At 39.3% G+C, this 17,858-nt stretch overlaps 1 protein-coding gene across 4 annotated transcripts in view; it reads right to left on the bottom strand.

Moving 5' to 3' along the window:
* The window catches only part of LOC126827507 (histone deacetylase 6), a 168,647-nt gene that overhangs the window by 14,548 nt on the left and 136,241 nt on the right, over positions 1–17,858 (bottom strand). For all 4 annotated transcript variants that reach the window (XM_056102111.1, XM_056102113.1, XM_056102112.1 and 1 more), the window contains one exon: positions 9,904–10,147. In XM_056102111.1, coding sequence (XP_055958086.1) covers positions 9,904–10,147 — 244 coding nt within the window. The remainder of the gene's footprint in view (positions 1–9,903; positions 10,148–17,858) is intronic.

The raw sequence follows: 17,858 nt of genomic DNA, 5'->3' as shown, positions 1-17,858 counted from the left end.
TTAAACCCCATATCATTTCATTTGTGGGCTTGGATGGCTGAATGGCTAGCGTGTGCATGTTGTATCATAAGGTTTCGATTCCTTGACTGTACTTGACAAGGAGTAGGGTCGCGTGTTGAACCTTGTGGGTTTTCTCCGGGTCCTCCGGTTTCCTCCCACTGCTAAAGACCCATATGCACAAGCGAATTATTGAAATAAAATTGAACTATATGTTAGTACCGAAATGTCAAGTGGACGTTAAACCCCATTTCTCTCTCTCATTTCGATTATTGTCTAGACATAAAGAAACAAGAGATGGTCATGGTCCAAGAATGGACTGCTTGTATAATGGGCCGGCCGGAAATCTGACCACTTGTGACCGAATGGTTAAAGTAGTTCTAAATCCCAGGAGAAGAAAAAATTGACAGAGATGGAGAATGGGGTTTTGTAAGCATGACTTTAAATCCTGTGCATGAGATCCTTCCAGACAGATCACATGTTGATGATATTAAAGAGTTTAAAAGATATTTGTCAACTCAGTCAACAATGACCAAATGTAATCAATCACTTTCTATAGAGTACTCTCTCTCTCTCTCTCTCTCTCCCTCTCTCTCTCTCTCTCTCTCTCTGTGTCTCTGTCTGTCTCTCTCTCTCTCTCAACATTCCACTGGCATACTGTGTAGATGATATAATTAAGACAGTTCCATTCCGTCCTATACTAGGTGTTCAAAAAAATATTTTATGAGCAGCTTTGAAAAATGAGATATTGTTTGAAAAATGAGATATTGTTTGAAAAATGAGATATTGTTGAAAAATGAGATATTGTTTGAAAAGATCTCTTTATAAATGCCTCCGTCAGACCAGGGTGGTAACCTTACTGTGCTGCAGCGACAGTACGGTGACCAGAAAATGGACATGGTCGCCGGCAAATGTGAAGACAATGGGAGAAAATGTCCCAAAAAAGCTGCGTTCTCACAGCTTTCCAGGTCAGATCGCAGAGCCTTGGCGTTTGTTTTGAACATGCTCAAAACAAATGCCGTGACTCGCCGATCATTGGTGACCACGGAGACCACAGCACGATATCTGGCATTTCCACCACGCTTTAACCATGCTGATGGTTATCTTGACATGCTCTAAGACCATTTTCTGTCGCCGTAGCAGTGCATTAAGAGCGCCAACACGGTCTGACGGGGGTATTAGTGAACATGAGGGTGGTCGGGTGTTCAAGTGTTCTATGCATGCACTCTACATCATAAGGTCTGTCATTGAGTCAAGCGGTGTGGCTTCGAATTCAAGGTTGTATATGACAAAGAATGGGGTTGCTTGCCCAATCTCATGGGATTTGTTCAGGTCTTCCACAGCCAAATACCCCTATGCACAAGCGAATTATGGAAATAAAACTGTACCATATGTTAGTCTAAAAAAATGATCTAATTTGTGACGAGCGCACAATAAACTCCATTTTTACTCTTTTCTCTTTCGTGTAATTCATTCCTAACTTTTTTTTCTCCAACTGATTTCTCTGTTACTTTGTATTTCAATGTGAGTGAAGTTGGGTATCATTTTTTAAACCACATTAAAAAACAGCAGCAGATCGACAAACTAGAGAAACTTAAGAAAACCACATGGTACAAAATACCGAGAGAAGGAATAAAAAATGAGAGAAGAAATGAATAACGAAAGAAGAAATGAATAATGTAAGATATCAAAACATCTATACTATAATCTCTTTTTTATTATCCAATTAGTAAATGTCTAGATTCTTTATCTATTAATAAAATATGACAAATTTTTTCTAACTGAAATCAAACAAAGTTTTGGCCTATATATATATATATATATTAACAATATTGATCATCTGCTACAATACTACAGCGTATATCTTCCTTGATTGGCATTTAGTAATTGAAGATATTAACACAAGGTACAATTTTAATTGTATTTGATTGTTATTTTTGTTGCATATTCTGTATATATTTGTCTACTATTCACATACCTGTATCAATTGCTTGATAAAGACGACAGTATCCTTGTCGAAACGTCGCTTAGTATTAAACTCTGTAATTGCGTATCCATTGTATCCATAAAATTGTATCTTGTGTTACTACAGCGTACCTAAATTGTTTATTTCTTACATGTGTAGTCAGTGTCTTTTCCGCAGGGGTTTGTCTGATCTTTTATCTGTAGTGCAGTCCTCCTGCACTTACTATTAGAACACCATACCAAACTTAGGCTGCCTGTCTACAGCTAGCTTCACTTGAGAACAGGCACTAAGCTAGTTGATCTTTATTCTGTAGTGCGATCCTCCTGCACTTACTATTAGAACCACATACCAAACCAATAGACCATACCAAACTTAGGCTGCCTGTCTACAGCTAGCTTCACTTGAGAACAGGCACTAAGCTAGTTGACCAATATTTTAAGTCCTAAATCATCAATTTTAGTTGAAAACACTAAGTACTTCGAGAATTTTGTTGAGTATTTATCCTACTTGCATTTAATAAAATCGAAAAAAAAACCTTTGTGTGTGTGACAGATATGAAACAGAGTAGAAACGTATCACAAAACAGTATACTAATTAGGACAGAGATCTATTCTCGTGCAAAGAAATAGATGAATCTCTGTGTGCAGAAAGCCAATATCGGTAGGCATCGTAATTGATTTGAAGATTTTGTTTATCTCCTCTGAAGACATCTTTATTCCTGGTTAGTTTTCATTAGACAGTTGGATGATTCGACCCCTGGATGATAATAAGTCTAGTTAATGAGATCTGAGACATGTTTTATTGTGTTTATTCTGACAGTCTCCTATATCGAGATAACAATACGTACACAGCTACGATAATCTCAATGCTTATTAATAATCAAACCAAAACAAGATTTGATGCAGTAACTTACTTCCAGACATGCAATCAAAGTCTATGACATGGATTCAATAAAAGGTCCAAAACAATCGATCCTAAGCCGTGGTCAACTACACAATTTACAAAATCCAGTTGACGAATTCTGTAAAATCAAGTGACTACAGAAAGTGGACTTGCTACAGGATTCCAAGACGCTGGCTCGCTAGTCTGGAAGTCGGGTGTTCGATCCCTGCATTGGCCGAGAAAGTTCATCCAGATTTTCCAGCGTGGTTTCCCCTTGTCAGAGATGCAGGACGGAGGGCCTGACAAGGACAGCTGTCTAGTCGTTCGGATGGGACAAAAAAACAAGGTCCCGTGTACACATTGGCATGCACGTAAAAGATCCCTTGGCAGTTAGAATTCGATATAAGAGTAGGCTGTAGCGCCGCTGCCCGGGCAAAATTTCCCTCATAGCACACTGTATGGCATATGCCCATCTTCATTAGCCCAGTTTAGGAGCAAAACAGTGGAACATTAAACCCCATTTCATTTCATTTAGTGCTCAAGAACTAAGACCATAAATCCAATTAAATTCATTAATTATTTAATATGGATGGAACGAATTTATTCATCATTGTTTTTCTACTCTGCTGGCGTTGACAGCATATTTCTACAGATTTAATAAAGTTATAGAAACTCTCGGATAATAAATTTAAATGTAGCATCTGTAATATCTGTCTGGTCTATTATTCACACATATCTAGATAAAAATTATAACATATGTGCCGTTTCCATAATTAACATTTAAAAGAGCATTCTAACGGTTTTTCTAATATTCATATGGGAATCAACTGAATAAATCTTCATTCTATAATTCAAAGTAGTCTACAGATACTATAATACAGGTCGACAAAGTTCTAAATCTAAATGTCAAATGAAATGAAATGAAATGGGGTTTAACATCCTACTTTTCTGCCATGCCTACTCTTATATCGAATTCCAACTGTCAATGGATCTTTTACGTGCATGCCAATGTGTACACGGGACCTCGTTTTTTTTTTTATCCCATCCGAATGACTAGACATCTGTCCTTGTCCGTCCTGCATCAGTAACAAGGGGAACCACACCGGAAAATCTGGATGAACTTTCTCGGAAATGCAGGGATCGATCACACGACCTCCAGGCTAGCGAGCCAGCGTCTTACCCATTTAGCCACCAAATGCTATGGGCAAAATTTTGATCGGCCAACGGCACTACCCTTCATTTTTTTAAATTCTAACAGTCGAGAGTTCTTTTACGGGCACACCAATGTATACACAGGACCTAAGTTTTTCGATTGACCAGATGCTGCTCTTTGCCAGACCCCCAATCCTACACCACTGACAAGGGTAAAGAGGGAGAGGGAGAAATGTGGTTTAACGTCCACTCGATACAAACTAGGTCATTTCAGGACTAACAAATGGTTCAATTTTATTTCAATAATTCGCTTGCGCTTAGGGGTCTTTAGCAGTGGGAGGAAACCGGAGGACCCGAAGAAAACCCACGAGGTTGGACAGGCGACCCTACTCCTTGTCACGTACAACCGGGGAATCGAAACCCCGCCAGTTGACTCAATGACAGACTTTATGATACAGCGCGCATGTGCTAACCATTCGGCCATCCAACCCCCCTGACAAGGGTAAAACATGCCAGAAAATCCTGAAGAACTTTCTCAGCCAACACTGGGAGCATGTAGTAACCTGATACCTCCTGGTTACTGATACAGCTCCTTACTCACTGAATCCCTGAGGCTCCCAGATGATATAAACAGTTGTATGACTGACACCGAAATAAATCCAAATTTAAGCATCTTTAGCCTTAGAATCTGCCACTGTTGCTCAACCATGAATCTGATGGGGGGGGGGGGCTAACACCTACCCAGTCATTTCGGGACTAACGTATGGTTCAATTTTATTTCAATAATTTGCTGGGAGGAAACTAGAGGACCTGGAGAAAACCCACGAGGTTGGACAGGTGACTCTACTCCTTGTCTCGTACAACCAGGGAATCGAAACCATGCCAGTTGACTCAATGACAGACCTTCTGATACAGCGCGTACTTGCTAACCATTCGACCATGATTGGCAATCAGACCATAAGTGGTTTATTCAATGGTGCTAACAACAACTAATAGAAAAATATCCACCTTCTGGCCTTGTTAGAACTTTTATTTGTAAGCGAGGCAGAGGATTTTTCTCAGCTTGCAATACAGTCTGAATGAATGATACGTTGAAAGGTAAAAGAACGTAGGTCCACAGCAGCTCAGTAGTCTGTCCAGGCCTTAACGTTGTCGCATTTTTATTCTTTTGTAATTAACCAAGAGCTTTTACTTTACAATATACTATAATACTGTTCAAGGGCAATAACCCATCAATCCATTATCTAAAATAATTAACATTTGATGGCACGAACATAAAAAAAACATGTACTGCAGTAATCAGATGTTTGAGTTGTGTGAACCTGTTAAAAATCAATAGAGAGAGAAATGGGGTTTAACCTCCACTCGACACAATCTAGGTCATTTCGGGACTAACACATGGTTCAATTTTATTTCAATAATTCGCTTGCGCTTAGGGGTCTTTAGCAGTGGGAGGAAACCGGATGACCCAGAGAAAACCCACGAGGTTGCACAGGCTAACCATTCGGCCATTCAACCCCCCATCAGTTGGAGGAAACCAGAGGACCCTACTCCTTGTCACATACAACCAGGGAATCGAAACCACGCCAGTTGACTCAATGACAGACCTTATGATACAGCGCGCACATGCTAACCATTCGGCCATCCACCCCCCCTGTCATTAATAAACAAAGCATGTATCAACCTTGAGTTGTGTGTAACTGTTAAAAATCAATTAGTAAAATTCAACCAGATAAGGACTATCTGGTGTTACCGGTAGTTGTTACCATTCATCAAGTGTCATTAATAAAAAAAGCTTGTACCGCTAATCAGATGATAACAGAGTTGTTTTGAGCTGTGGGATTCTGGTAGGCTTCTTGGTAACATCTTGCTCGATAAGGAGAGAGAGAGAGATGGGGTTTAATGTCCACTTGACAAAAACTATGTCATTTCGGGACTAACACATGGTTCAATTCTATTTCAACAATTCACTTGCGCGTAGGGGTCTTTAGCAGTGGGAGGAGACAGGTGACACTACTCCTTGTCACGTACAACCAGGGAATCGAAACCACGCCAGTTGATTAAATGACAGACCTTCTGATACAGCGCGCACATGCTAACCATTCGGCCATCCAACCCCCACTCCCCCCGGCTAGATAAGGACAATTTGATAACTGTTTACCGGTAGTTGTGAGAAAACTTTTAGAAGTCAATAAGCACTTTGGTAAAATCCAGCCAGATAAGTACAATCTGGTGTTACCGGTAATTGTTATCTATCATCAACAGTCATTAATAATTACTGAAAGAAGACCATTTAACTGTGAGATTTGATACCAATCCTTCCACCTTTGTGTGGAGGAATTACAACTCTTGTCGTCTCTGTGAAAGTCGGATCTTGATAATGGTCTATGACCATGTGTTATACAACAATGGCTGTCAGCAAGTGTGTATTAACAGTATGATCTGATTACACCTGTAAGCTGATACAGAATCCCCGGTTGTACGTGACAAGGAGTAGGGTCGCCTGTCCAACCTCATGGGTTTTCTCCGGGTCCTCCGGTTTCCTCCCACTGCTAAAGACCCCTACGCAGAACTAGCGCAAGCGAATTATTGAAATAAAATTAAACCATATGTTAGTCCCGAAATGACCTAGTTTGTGTCGAGTGGACGTTAAACCCCATTTCTCTCTCTATCTCTAAGCTGATCCAGTTGATTATGAACCTGGGCCTTTTAGTAATGACAATTTTTGTCATTAAATCATATAAGTGGTCAGTATTCTAAACTAATGTTTAGTATGTATAGAAAGTGGTTAGAAATCATACAGTTGTCATTAATTAGCAAGTGTGTAATTGCTGTACAAAATGTGACTAGCCATCACTATTGAATACAAAAACCTGGACAATAGTGGTGTATATCATTCAATAGTCACAGTTTTAACACCTTAGTGACAAAACATCTACTTAATGACTACTGCCTGATTACTAACAATTTTAACTAACTAATACACATTATGTATATAAACTGATGACTTGGACCTATATTTTCAAATATTTTCATTGATAACTGTTATTTGTTGCTTAGTCAAAGATATCAATGTTACAGTGTAACCTTGCCAGTAGTGCTGTATGGCAAGATATACTATTCAAAAAAAGTAGGGGATATTTGATTTTGGGGGCATAATACTAAAATATGCAAATGACTACGAAAAAAGTCACTATAGAACCTAACAGAGTAAACATTTCCAGTTACATGTGACGCCAGAACGCACCAATAGCTACCGCATGGAATGCAGGTGATGCTTAGGATCATCATGGGGGTCCAACCCAAGATTTGCACGACTCTGACTTTGAATGTTACAGTCATTGTGGCATTGAATTCCAGGGTGGAAACATCAGTTTAATTGTTTTAGTGACCAGAAAACAAATTTTGATATGCGTCGGCTTACCCAAAATGAAAGGTTACGTGCCCTTGGCATGCTACAGATCGGCACAACACAGGCGGTTGTGGCGCGGACGATGAATGTTTCTCAGTCTGTCATAAGCAGGCTATGGTCCAGATACCGTGATACACAATCTGTACAGGACAGACCACGCTCAGGTCGACCAAGGGCGACAACTCAAGCCCAGGATCGATTTATCCGTACCTTGGCCTTGAGAAATCGTGTCATCACAGCAAATCAGATCAGCGCTCGTCTTCAAACAGACACTGGTGTGAGAGTGAGTGGCCAGACGATTCGGAATCGACTGCATAGGGGTCACCTTCGCGCCCGACGTCCTCGCGTGATCCCTTGTTTGAGAGATCATCACATTCAGGCAAGACGTCGTTGGTGTAGGGATCGTCAACACTGGGATAATCGACGCTGGAGCAATGTGATGTTTTCAGATGAGTCAAGGTTCACTGTTGATTTTTTTGGACAGACGTAGGAGGGTGTGGCGTCGTCGAAACGAGCGCTTCCAAGACGTTAACGTCATCAGACATGATCGATTTGGGGGTGGTTCTGTTATGGTGTGGGGAGGCATCACTGTTGCTGGAAGAACGGCTTTACATGTTGTTGCAGGGCGTGTTACAGGCCAGTACTACCGGGACAACATCTTGGCAGTCCATGTTGTGCCGTTCGCACGACGTCATGGCCGCCGTTTCATCTTCCAGGATGACAACGCAAGATGTCACAGGGCCAGGGTCGTTACAGGTTACCTCCAACAACAGAACATCACCACATTACCTTTGCCAGCACTGAGTCCCGACCTCTCCCCCATCCAGCATGTCTGGGACATGCTTGGACAGAGGTTACGTCAACGTCAACAACGTCCTGCCAATGTCCAAGAACTTGCTGCTGCGTTGCAACAGGAATGGGACAATCTGGACCAAAATGACCTTAGACGTCTCATTAGGAGTATGCCACGTCGGATCAATGCTTGTTTGGCAAACAGAGGAGGATTTACCCGTTACTGACTTGGTTGTGATGCTGTGGTAACTTTGCTGTTTGACCCCGGGTATCATTTTACCCTTATAATGGTCAGTCTGTGCCTTACTTAGTCTAACGATCATTTGGAATAAATCGATGAATGTGAACTTCATTTCATTTTGTCATTTGTTTCTTCGTCAGTTTCATTAGGTGACTTTAATAACACTTAAAAATCAAATATCCCCTACTTTTTTTGAATAGTATATATCACTGAATCAATGTATCATGATTCTGAATTAATGTATAGCGATTCTTTTTTTTGTCTTTTTTTGTTGCTTCAGTAAGTAACGTAACCTATCATTCTTAATTATCCATGTCACACATTATTCATAGTTACAAAACACTCTTAATGTTTTGGTTCTTATATTGATCCACATCAATATCCTGATATAAAACACTTTATTTCTTAGACATCGGCAAGACTAAAACTATCAATTATTGATTTAAAGATATATTATGGGAGATTCGATAACGAGTTGGCAGTTCTCACTATAATAGTTAAAAACTAGATAATGTAAAGGCAATTTGCTGAAAATTTCATTCAAATTGATCCACTATGAACCGAGAACAAAGCGATTGAATTTTCGCCTAGCCTTGATAATCATTACTAAAGTCAGTACGATAAACAGCATAGTCTTGATTATTCATTTAATCGTTAAATCGTGAATGAAAGTTATGCAGTAAATCGGCTCACAATCCACTAAAGATCGCAGGCTAGCGATGCCATCTAGAGTTGATTATGGTCTGGATAGGTTAATTAATGTCTAATTTAGATAACATTTCCGGCCTAAAGAAAGACCTGCAATAGACCGATTTAGCTCTTGCATAATGTATGTTTAACCTGTTGTTTTCTTGGTAAATATTGACCTGGTTATGAATCCTGATACGAATCGTATCATAGCACCTGAATCACAATACGTATTGTATTGTGACTGCAGTGGCAATATCCAGCACTACTTGACAGAAGTAGAGATCTTTCTGAAACTAAATTTGAGTAACTTTTTGCAACTAGTGAGTAAAACTGTGTTTGTTGTTAGTTATCTGTGGAGGAGGATGTCAAAGAATTATGGATAAAAAAAACAACAACTTCATGAAGTTGTCATCATCAAAATTGGCAAGTTATTTGCTTGAATCTGATGGAAGTAAGATACAAGAGTGTGATTGGTCACCTATAGAGAATGGGACATTACTTTTATCATTCTCAGGAAAACATACAGGAGAATTTTGCCCAATGGCATTTCTTCTTTCATTTCCAATTTTTGAGGGTTATTTTTGGGCACACTTTCCTTGACAGTCCCGAAGGCTAGGCATGAAAATCTGAAAGAGGTTCTTCTTGACCAACGCCAGGATTTGAACCCAGAACATTCTAGTCATAAGTCCAGTACCCTGATCACTCAACTACATGACTCATGACACCCCTTCTACCCCTCCCTCAATTATTCAATAATAGATTATGCTTTACCGGCAATTTCAAAACGTCCATGACAGTCCTGGGTGCCTCTGAACCACCACAAGCACCTAATAACTCATCATCACTTGCTTTTGCTTCAGCTATTTCACCAATGTTTGCTTTTGACGTTTCAACCGCTTTTGCTTCAGCAGTTTCAGCCACTTTTGCTTCAGAAGTTTCAGCTGCATTCAACCCATTCAGTTGGGTTTCATTACTCATACTGTTGGTTGTATGTAAATCTTGGACATTCAATTTCCTGAAAATATAATAATGCTGTGAATAATGTGGTATATCAAATATCATTAGATTTCTTTCATGTCAACACAAGCATGTTATCTATTTTCAGGTCAGTTGGGGAGACCAGTCGGAGAGACCAGGCCAGTTGGAGACCAGTTGGAGAGACCAGGCCAGTTGGAGAGACCAGCCCAGTTAGGGAGGAGATTAGGCCAGTTTGGGAGATAAGGCAAGTTGGGGATGAGATCAGGCCAGTTGGGAATATAAGGCTAGATGGGGAGGAAAGACGATCAGAGACCAGGTCAGTTGGAGAGAGAGAGAGAAATGGGGTTTAACGTCCACTCGACACAAACTAGGTCATTTCGGGACTAACATATGGTTTAATTTTATTTCAATAATTCGCTTGCGCGTAGGGGTCTTTAGCAGTGGGAGGAAACCGGAGGACCCGGAGAAAACCCACGAGGCTGGACAGGCGACCCTACTCCTTGCCACGTACAACCGGGGATTCGAAACCACGCCAGTCGACTCAATGACAGACTTTATGATACAGCGCGCGCACGCTAACCATTCAGCCATCCAACCCCCCAGGTCAGTTGGAGAGACCAGCCCAGTTAGCGAGGAGATTAGGCCAGTTTGGGAGATAACGCTTATTTTGGATGAGATCAGGCCAATCGGGAATAATATAAGGCTAGATGGGGCGGAAAGACGATCAGAAACCAGGTCAGTTGGAGAGACCAGCCCAGTTAGGGAGGAGATCAGGCCAGTTTGGGAGATAACGCTTATTTTGGATGAGATCAGGCCAATTGGGAATATAAGGCTAGATGGGGCGGAAATACGGTCAGTTTGAAAAAACGCCCAGTTGGGGATAAGATCAGACCCCAAGTTCACAAAGTAATCTTAGACTTAAATTAAGAATTTACTCAAAATGTTCTGCCTTATTTTAACTAAAATATAGCCCTTTATAAAACTTTTTTTTGTTTTAATGTATCAAATACATCAATAAGAAACTATGTGCAAATTTTTGTGTTTCTGTATCAAAGATATTTCTTATAAACAGTGATTGAAAGTTGAGTAAATTCTTAACATAAGTCTGAGAATGCTTTGTGAACTTGGGGCCAGGTCAATTGGGAACAGAAGGCCGGATGGGGAAGATATTGGGTTTGTTGAGGATGAAAGGCTAATTGGGGCAGGTATCAGTTGGAGAGAGAGAAAAATGGCATTTAACGTTCACTTGACACAAACTAGGTCATTTCGGGACAACAGCTCAGTTGGGAATATATGGCCAACTGGAGATGATATTGCGGCAGATATCTGGTTAATTGCAGCGGATAACAGGTCCGTTGAGGAGATCAAGTCGGAATTGCTTGCACCTAACCCAAATACTTGTGGTATCTAGTGTCCGACCTGAATTACACTCTCCTGTCATCAAACTCTTTCTGTAGAACACTCTTTTTGATGGTTACAGTCTGGTAATATCAAAGCAAATTTCATCAGTAAAACAATTATAAACTCTACAAAGCTTTTATCACAACTTTCAAGTTTCCTTCAAACAACTGGCTCATAAAATTATAAATTTCTGCATTACTTCCGACTTCAAAAGGATCATAATGATTATTATTGATTGTTTTGTAGTTCACAAACACATAGCTACAAAGACTTGCTAAATACTTTGGACTATCGGATGTGTTTGTTAATTTTAGCTACGATTGAAGGCTTTTCTCATTCAAGCATGTATATGGCTTCTTTAAAATAAATTTTACAACACAGTTACACTAAATGACACTTAACTCACTCAAAAGAACTATAAATTTGTCCATTAAACATACATTATACAAGAGCTAAATCTGCCTATTTCAGCTCTTTCTTTACCTAATCTCCCAAAATGTATCTTTAACTAAGTCATTTGACACTTCATAAAACAAAGGGATATCATTTTTTAATTAAGAAAATTACAGTCAGAATGGTAAATAAGCCAGTGGCTGAGATTGAGCATTGTGACCTTAGTAATAGTAATGTGCAGGAGGACCACACTACACACAAACAAAACTGATCAGACAAACTTGTGGGCAAGACGAATTAACAGACATTGCAAGAAATAGACAACAAATATCAAATCAAGTGATTGGATCTGGGAACAGCCATAAGCGTCCACTGGTCTGTACAGTCCTGTGTACAGTTTGTTATATTTTGCCATTTGCTCAATAAACCTGAAATTTTTAAAACTGTTAATCATGTTGTAACTTGATGCATTCCCATTAAATCAATGTACACAGTAAATTCAAAATTCCATTGGTTCAGGAAATCTTTGAAAACTTGACACCGGAAATCTGATACATTCCCATTAAATCAATGCCAAAGATTTCAATTCTGAAACAGCAGAATTTTACAAGTAAAGTCCCAATAAGAGAGAAATGGGGTTAACATCCACTCGACACAAACTATGTCATTTTGGGACTAACATGTTGTTCAATTTTATTTCAATAATTCACATGTGCGTAGGGGTCGCTGGTAGTGTGAGCAAACCTGAGGACCCAGCGAAAACCCACAGGGTTCGACAGGCGACCCTTCCCCTTGTCACGTACGACCAGGGAATCGAAACCATGCCAGTTAACTCAATGACAGACCTTATGATACAGCGCGTACATGCTAACCATTCGGCCATAAAACTCCCCAAAGTCCCAGTAAACTTACAATTATAGTTATTTCTATTTGCAATCAAATTAACAGTTATTACGTTTTCATAATGATTACATGTCGAGATACATGATAGGACTTATTCATCAAGTAATAAACTAGACCAAAAAAAACGAATTATCCCCCTCCCCCCCCCCCCCCCCCCGGCACTTGTCCATATAAAACTTATATTTGTAATGAAAATTGACATCTACAAATCTGCATTATCAACACAACACCTTCTAGTTGTTCGGATGGGACAAAAAGCAGTGGTCCTGTGTGCACTTTAATGGCACATAAAAGGACCCTTGACAGTTTGAATCCGAAATAAGAGTAAGCCATTGCGCAATTGTCTGCACAAAATTTACGTCATAGCACACTGCATGGTGCATGCCCATCTTCATTAGTGTGGTTAATTTGCAATAAGAGCAGGCCATAGCGCCACTGCCTGGGAAAAATTCCCCTCATAGCACATTGCATGCCCAAGATCAACTTTGAACCCCATTTCATTTCATATTTTTATATTCCCTGCGCTGTGGTCACAGGGACTTTTCAAGAAACTACTAATATAAACTCCACTTCATCTTTTTCAACACTTAATAAAACTACATTAGACTTCCATAATTTCATTTTTTCTTCACATAATGGACTAAAACTTTGTGATGCATTTTCAGCAAATTTTACACAGCGGAATTGCGTTATACTAAATAGATTTAAAGCTGTGAAGATCTCGGGTTCTAATCTGTGCAACAGAATAATCAATGGCCTTCTACTGAACTTTAAGGATAAAATGTCTTTTAAGAAGAGCTCTTGATCGATGCTCCTTGTAAGAATCAATCGACGGGACTAAATCGGATTTGTATAAAAAAAAAATCCACCCAAACTTGCCAATAGGAGTGGATAATCACTCTATATACACTTTCAAAATTTATTTAAGAGTTTTTTGCACCCCCTCTCAAATGTATTTAGAGGGGTTTTTTTTCCACTCCCTCTCAAATGTCCAAAATCATGTTGTTTCAATGCAGTTTTCAAAGCTATTGGCTGATTCTGATCTTCAAAAATTCATAATCATATTGCTCAACAAGTGACAAATATATACTGTGGCTCAGATATAGATGTTACAATTCGACTCTAGGATGTTACGCGTAGCCCAAAATGTCTCAGAGAGAATTCCCCTGGACCATCCCTAACAATGAAACCCCCACAGGATCGTGTTCCTCATGCAAAATCACCTTTCAGCCTTAATTTTTGTTCAGATTCAATAAGGAGGATTAGGCCTACTTATAGTTATAATGCATGATAAGGCTTTTATTTGTGAGTTGATAATTAGATATCCAGTCCTATACTTCACGTTGTCGGCAATCAAAATTAAAAAAAGAGAATAACTATTAGCCTTCTGGTGCATGGCAGCTTTAATATTTGTGTGTTTATTATGTAGCAGTGGATATCCAGTTCTATACTTCACATTGTGTGTAATTAAAATTCAATAAAGAAAATAACTATTTCTAGGGCATGGAGTATTCTATATCCGTGCATTATATAGTAGCGGATATCCAGTCCTATATAGCTCACATTGGCGGCAACAAAGAAAATACATTTACTTGATGATCAAGTTTCTTATTGGTGTCAAACACAAGAAATGTATTCTGTTTGATTTGGACAATAACATCAAATACTATATAACTCATTAAATCAGTGAAATAATGGATTAATTAACAATTAATTGATGAAGCGGTAGAGCGTGACAATAAACAGAGACAATATCCGACAAAGAACTGATTGAGGTAATATCTCAGCTACGAGATAAGCTACCTGTACTTTGTTACCAATCATTAGTATCTTTTCCTATAATATTGATCCAAAAGCCAAGGGTTCTCAAATTGCATGGCGTCTGGAAAAATGAGGTTCCACTCAGGCACTCGACTATACCAATTTCAAAAAGACTGGATACTAGTTTATTGCCCGTAGATTGTTAATAAGGTTTTGCAACAAAGGGGTATACCGGGTAACTCCAAAAGTTTATGGCAGAAACTAAATCAAATATTGGATGATGAGAGGACCAGGTACATATATAGCCTTCAGAGCATTAACAAGGAGAGAGAGAGAGAGAAATGGGGTTTAACGTCCACTTGACACAAACTAGGTCATTTTAGGACTAACACATGGTTGAATTTTATTTCAATAATTCGCTTGCGCGTAGGGTTCTTTTAGCAGTGGGAGAAAACCAGAGGACCCAGAGAAAACCCACGAGGTTAGACAGGTGACCCTACTCCTTGTCAAATATAACCGAGGAATCGAAACCCTGCCAGACCGCGTATGATACAGCGCGCACGTGCTAACCATTCAGCCATTCAAGCCCCCGCATTAACAAGGAATGTCTAAGAGAAAATATGAAAAGGTCAGTGGCGATAATTCAAGTGACGAATGAAAGACAACTGAAAAACTGGGCAACCATAAAGTTCAGAATGTTTCTAATTCTACAGATTTTGCACGGGAAGAGCCACAGTAATTACTTGAAAAACATTTTTGGCTCAAATCGAAGCTGCTCTATAGTTCAGAAATAGTTAAAAACATCACTCAATTTCTTCAACTATCCATAGTGGATCTCTTCCAAAAATTGAAAGCTAGAAACAGTGAATCTAATCTGTTGAATTCACAAATTTAATCTGGTTTGGAAAATGAAATGAAATGAAATGGGGTTTAACGTCCTACTGTTTTGCTCTGAACTGGGCTAATGAAGACGGGCATACCTCATGCAGTGTGCTATGAGGGAAATTTTGTCCGAACAGCGGCACTACGGACAGACTCTTAGTCTTGCATCGAATTCCAACTGCCAAGGGATCTTTTACGTGCACGGCAATATGTACACAGGACCTCGGTTTTTCGTCACATCCGAATGACTAGACAGCTGTCCTTGTCAGGCCCTCCATCCTGCATCACTGACAAGGGGGAACCACGCCGTAAAATCTGGATGAACTTTCTCTGCCAATGCAGGGATCGAACATCCGACCTCCAGACTAGCGAGCCAGCAAATTACCTACTTAGCCATCGTGACCCCATCTGGTTTTGAAATGAATTGAAATGTTTTGTTAAATGGTTTAATGAGCTAAATCCAGATTTCAAAGTCATTCATAACCATGAATAATTTTCCTCACCAATAATATTCATTTCATCATGTTTACTTTTATGATGTTATTATGGCCTTTCATCTTTGTTGACATCATGGCTGGATGTTATGATGTCATTATTACCATGACATCATGTTTCCTATGACAACATAACGTCTAGCCATCCATTAAGAAGTCCTGACACATACTGACAATAATTTGGTGAAAAAGATGGGGGGTTTTTAATATCATTGTGTTTAATTATTTTGTGATTTTCCAACATGGTTTCTCCTCATAACAGGTGCAGGATGAAGTACCTAGCGAGGAACGGTGTCTAGTCATTTGGATTGTACACAAAACTGAGGTTCTGTGGAGGCCTACACGTTTGCATGCACCCTAAAACAAGTGGTTGCCATGCAAGATTATGCCCACATTTTGCGAGAGATGGACAGAGAACGAGCTATAAAAAAAAAAGAACAAGCCAAATATTAATTAATCGCACATCTATTTTCTTCAAAAGTATCGAGCAATCAAACTGATTATTAACTATACACTAAGTTTCATCACTCTCTATCAGATAGAATCAAAGTTATCTTGTCCCAAAGCATCGACCAAGTAAATTGCTAATCTCTGCTTTGCTTTAGCTTGATATGTTAATCAATGAACTCAGTCAAGACGAACATCTACATCAAGTTTAAACATTCTACCTTAATTAGAAACAGATTTGTTATGTTCCAAAGTCTTGACCAATCAAAATGCTTATTGCTCCTTAGCTTAAGCAGAAAATTCTCATCATCGAACTTAGTCAAGGTATTGATGTAATGAAATTATACACCAAGTTTCATCAGTCTCACTTAATTTGAACTAAAGTTATGGTGTCCCAAAGCATCAACCAATCAAATTGCTTATCTCTACTTACCCTAAGCAGAAAATGCCCATCTTCACACTCCATCAAGACATTGACTTCATAAACACCTACACCAAGTTTGAACATTCTAGCTCAATTAGAAGAAGAGTTATTGTGTCAGACAGACAGACGGACGGATGGACAGACAGACGGACGAACCCATTTTAATAGTCCCCTGCTTTCTTCGAAATGTGGGGGACAAAAAAGAAGCCATATGGTCCAAATAGCGCAAATATCAAAAGGAACCAAGATCTTTGGGTTATAAACATAAATTTCAAGTTTCATCAAAATTGGATAAAAATTGTGACCTCTAGAGTGTCCACAAGCTAAAAATGTGATTTTTCGTACAATGAGGAACCATAATCTATATTCTAAGTATCGTCAAAATTAGATAAAAATTGTTACCTGTAGAGTGGACAGTTCGAATAAATATAAGAGAAGGCTTTAGCACCGCTATAGTGGGGCCAAAATTTCCCTCATAGCACACACCCGTCTTCATTAGCCCGCCCAGTTGGTGCAGAAAAACAGGATGTTTAACCCCATTTAATTTGTATTATTTTGTCCTTACCCCAAGGCTGGACAGAAGGCACCCGCCAAGGACTTTGTCCGATACAAATTATTATCACAAAACTTTTTTATTATAATATATCGATTGGTTGTGTGAAAAAGTCTGTGAGCGGTGCCATACGCCAAGGCTTGTCTTACCCAACTATATATCAAAACATACCGGTATGTCTCTTTGACTTTGTTGTGAGTGATCTCACGTCTGCGTTGTCTGTTATTATTGAATGGCCATCCGGTGCATTGAGGCTTGCATTAATTACTAGAAGAGTGACCAGACAGAAAACCAGTCAACTGGACTAACTCAAACATGTAATGGATAGTTTAAAAGAAAAGATTTCTTCTTCATTTACCACCATGATAATTTAACAGCAGGGAGGTTTTTACATAATTATAAATAACACATATAATCAGATCTTAGTGGGTGAACCCTATGACTATATTCTTCTTCTTCTGTATTTTTTCTTATCAACCTGACAAGGACA

Source organism: Patella vulgata, chromosome 7 (assembly GCF_932274485.2).
Source record: "Patella vulgata chromosome 7, xgPatVulg1.2, whole genome shotgun sequence".
NCBI classification, from domain to species: Eukaryota; Metazoa; Mollusca; class Gastropoda; family Patellidae; genus Patella; species Patella vulgata.
This window is presented reverse-complemented; position numbering and strand designations above follow the sequence as displayed.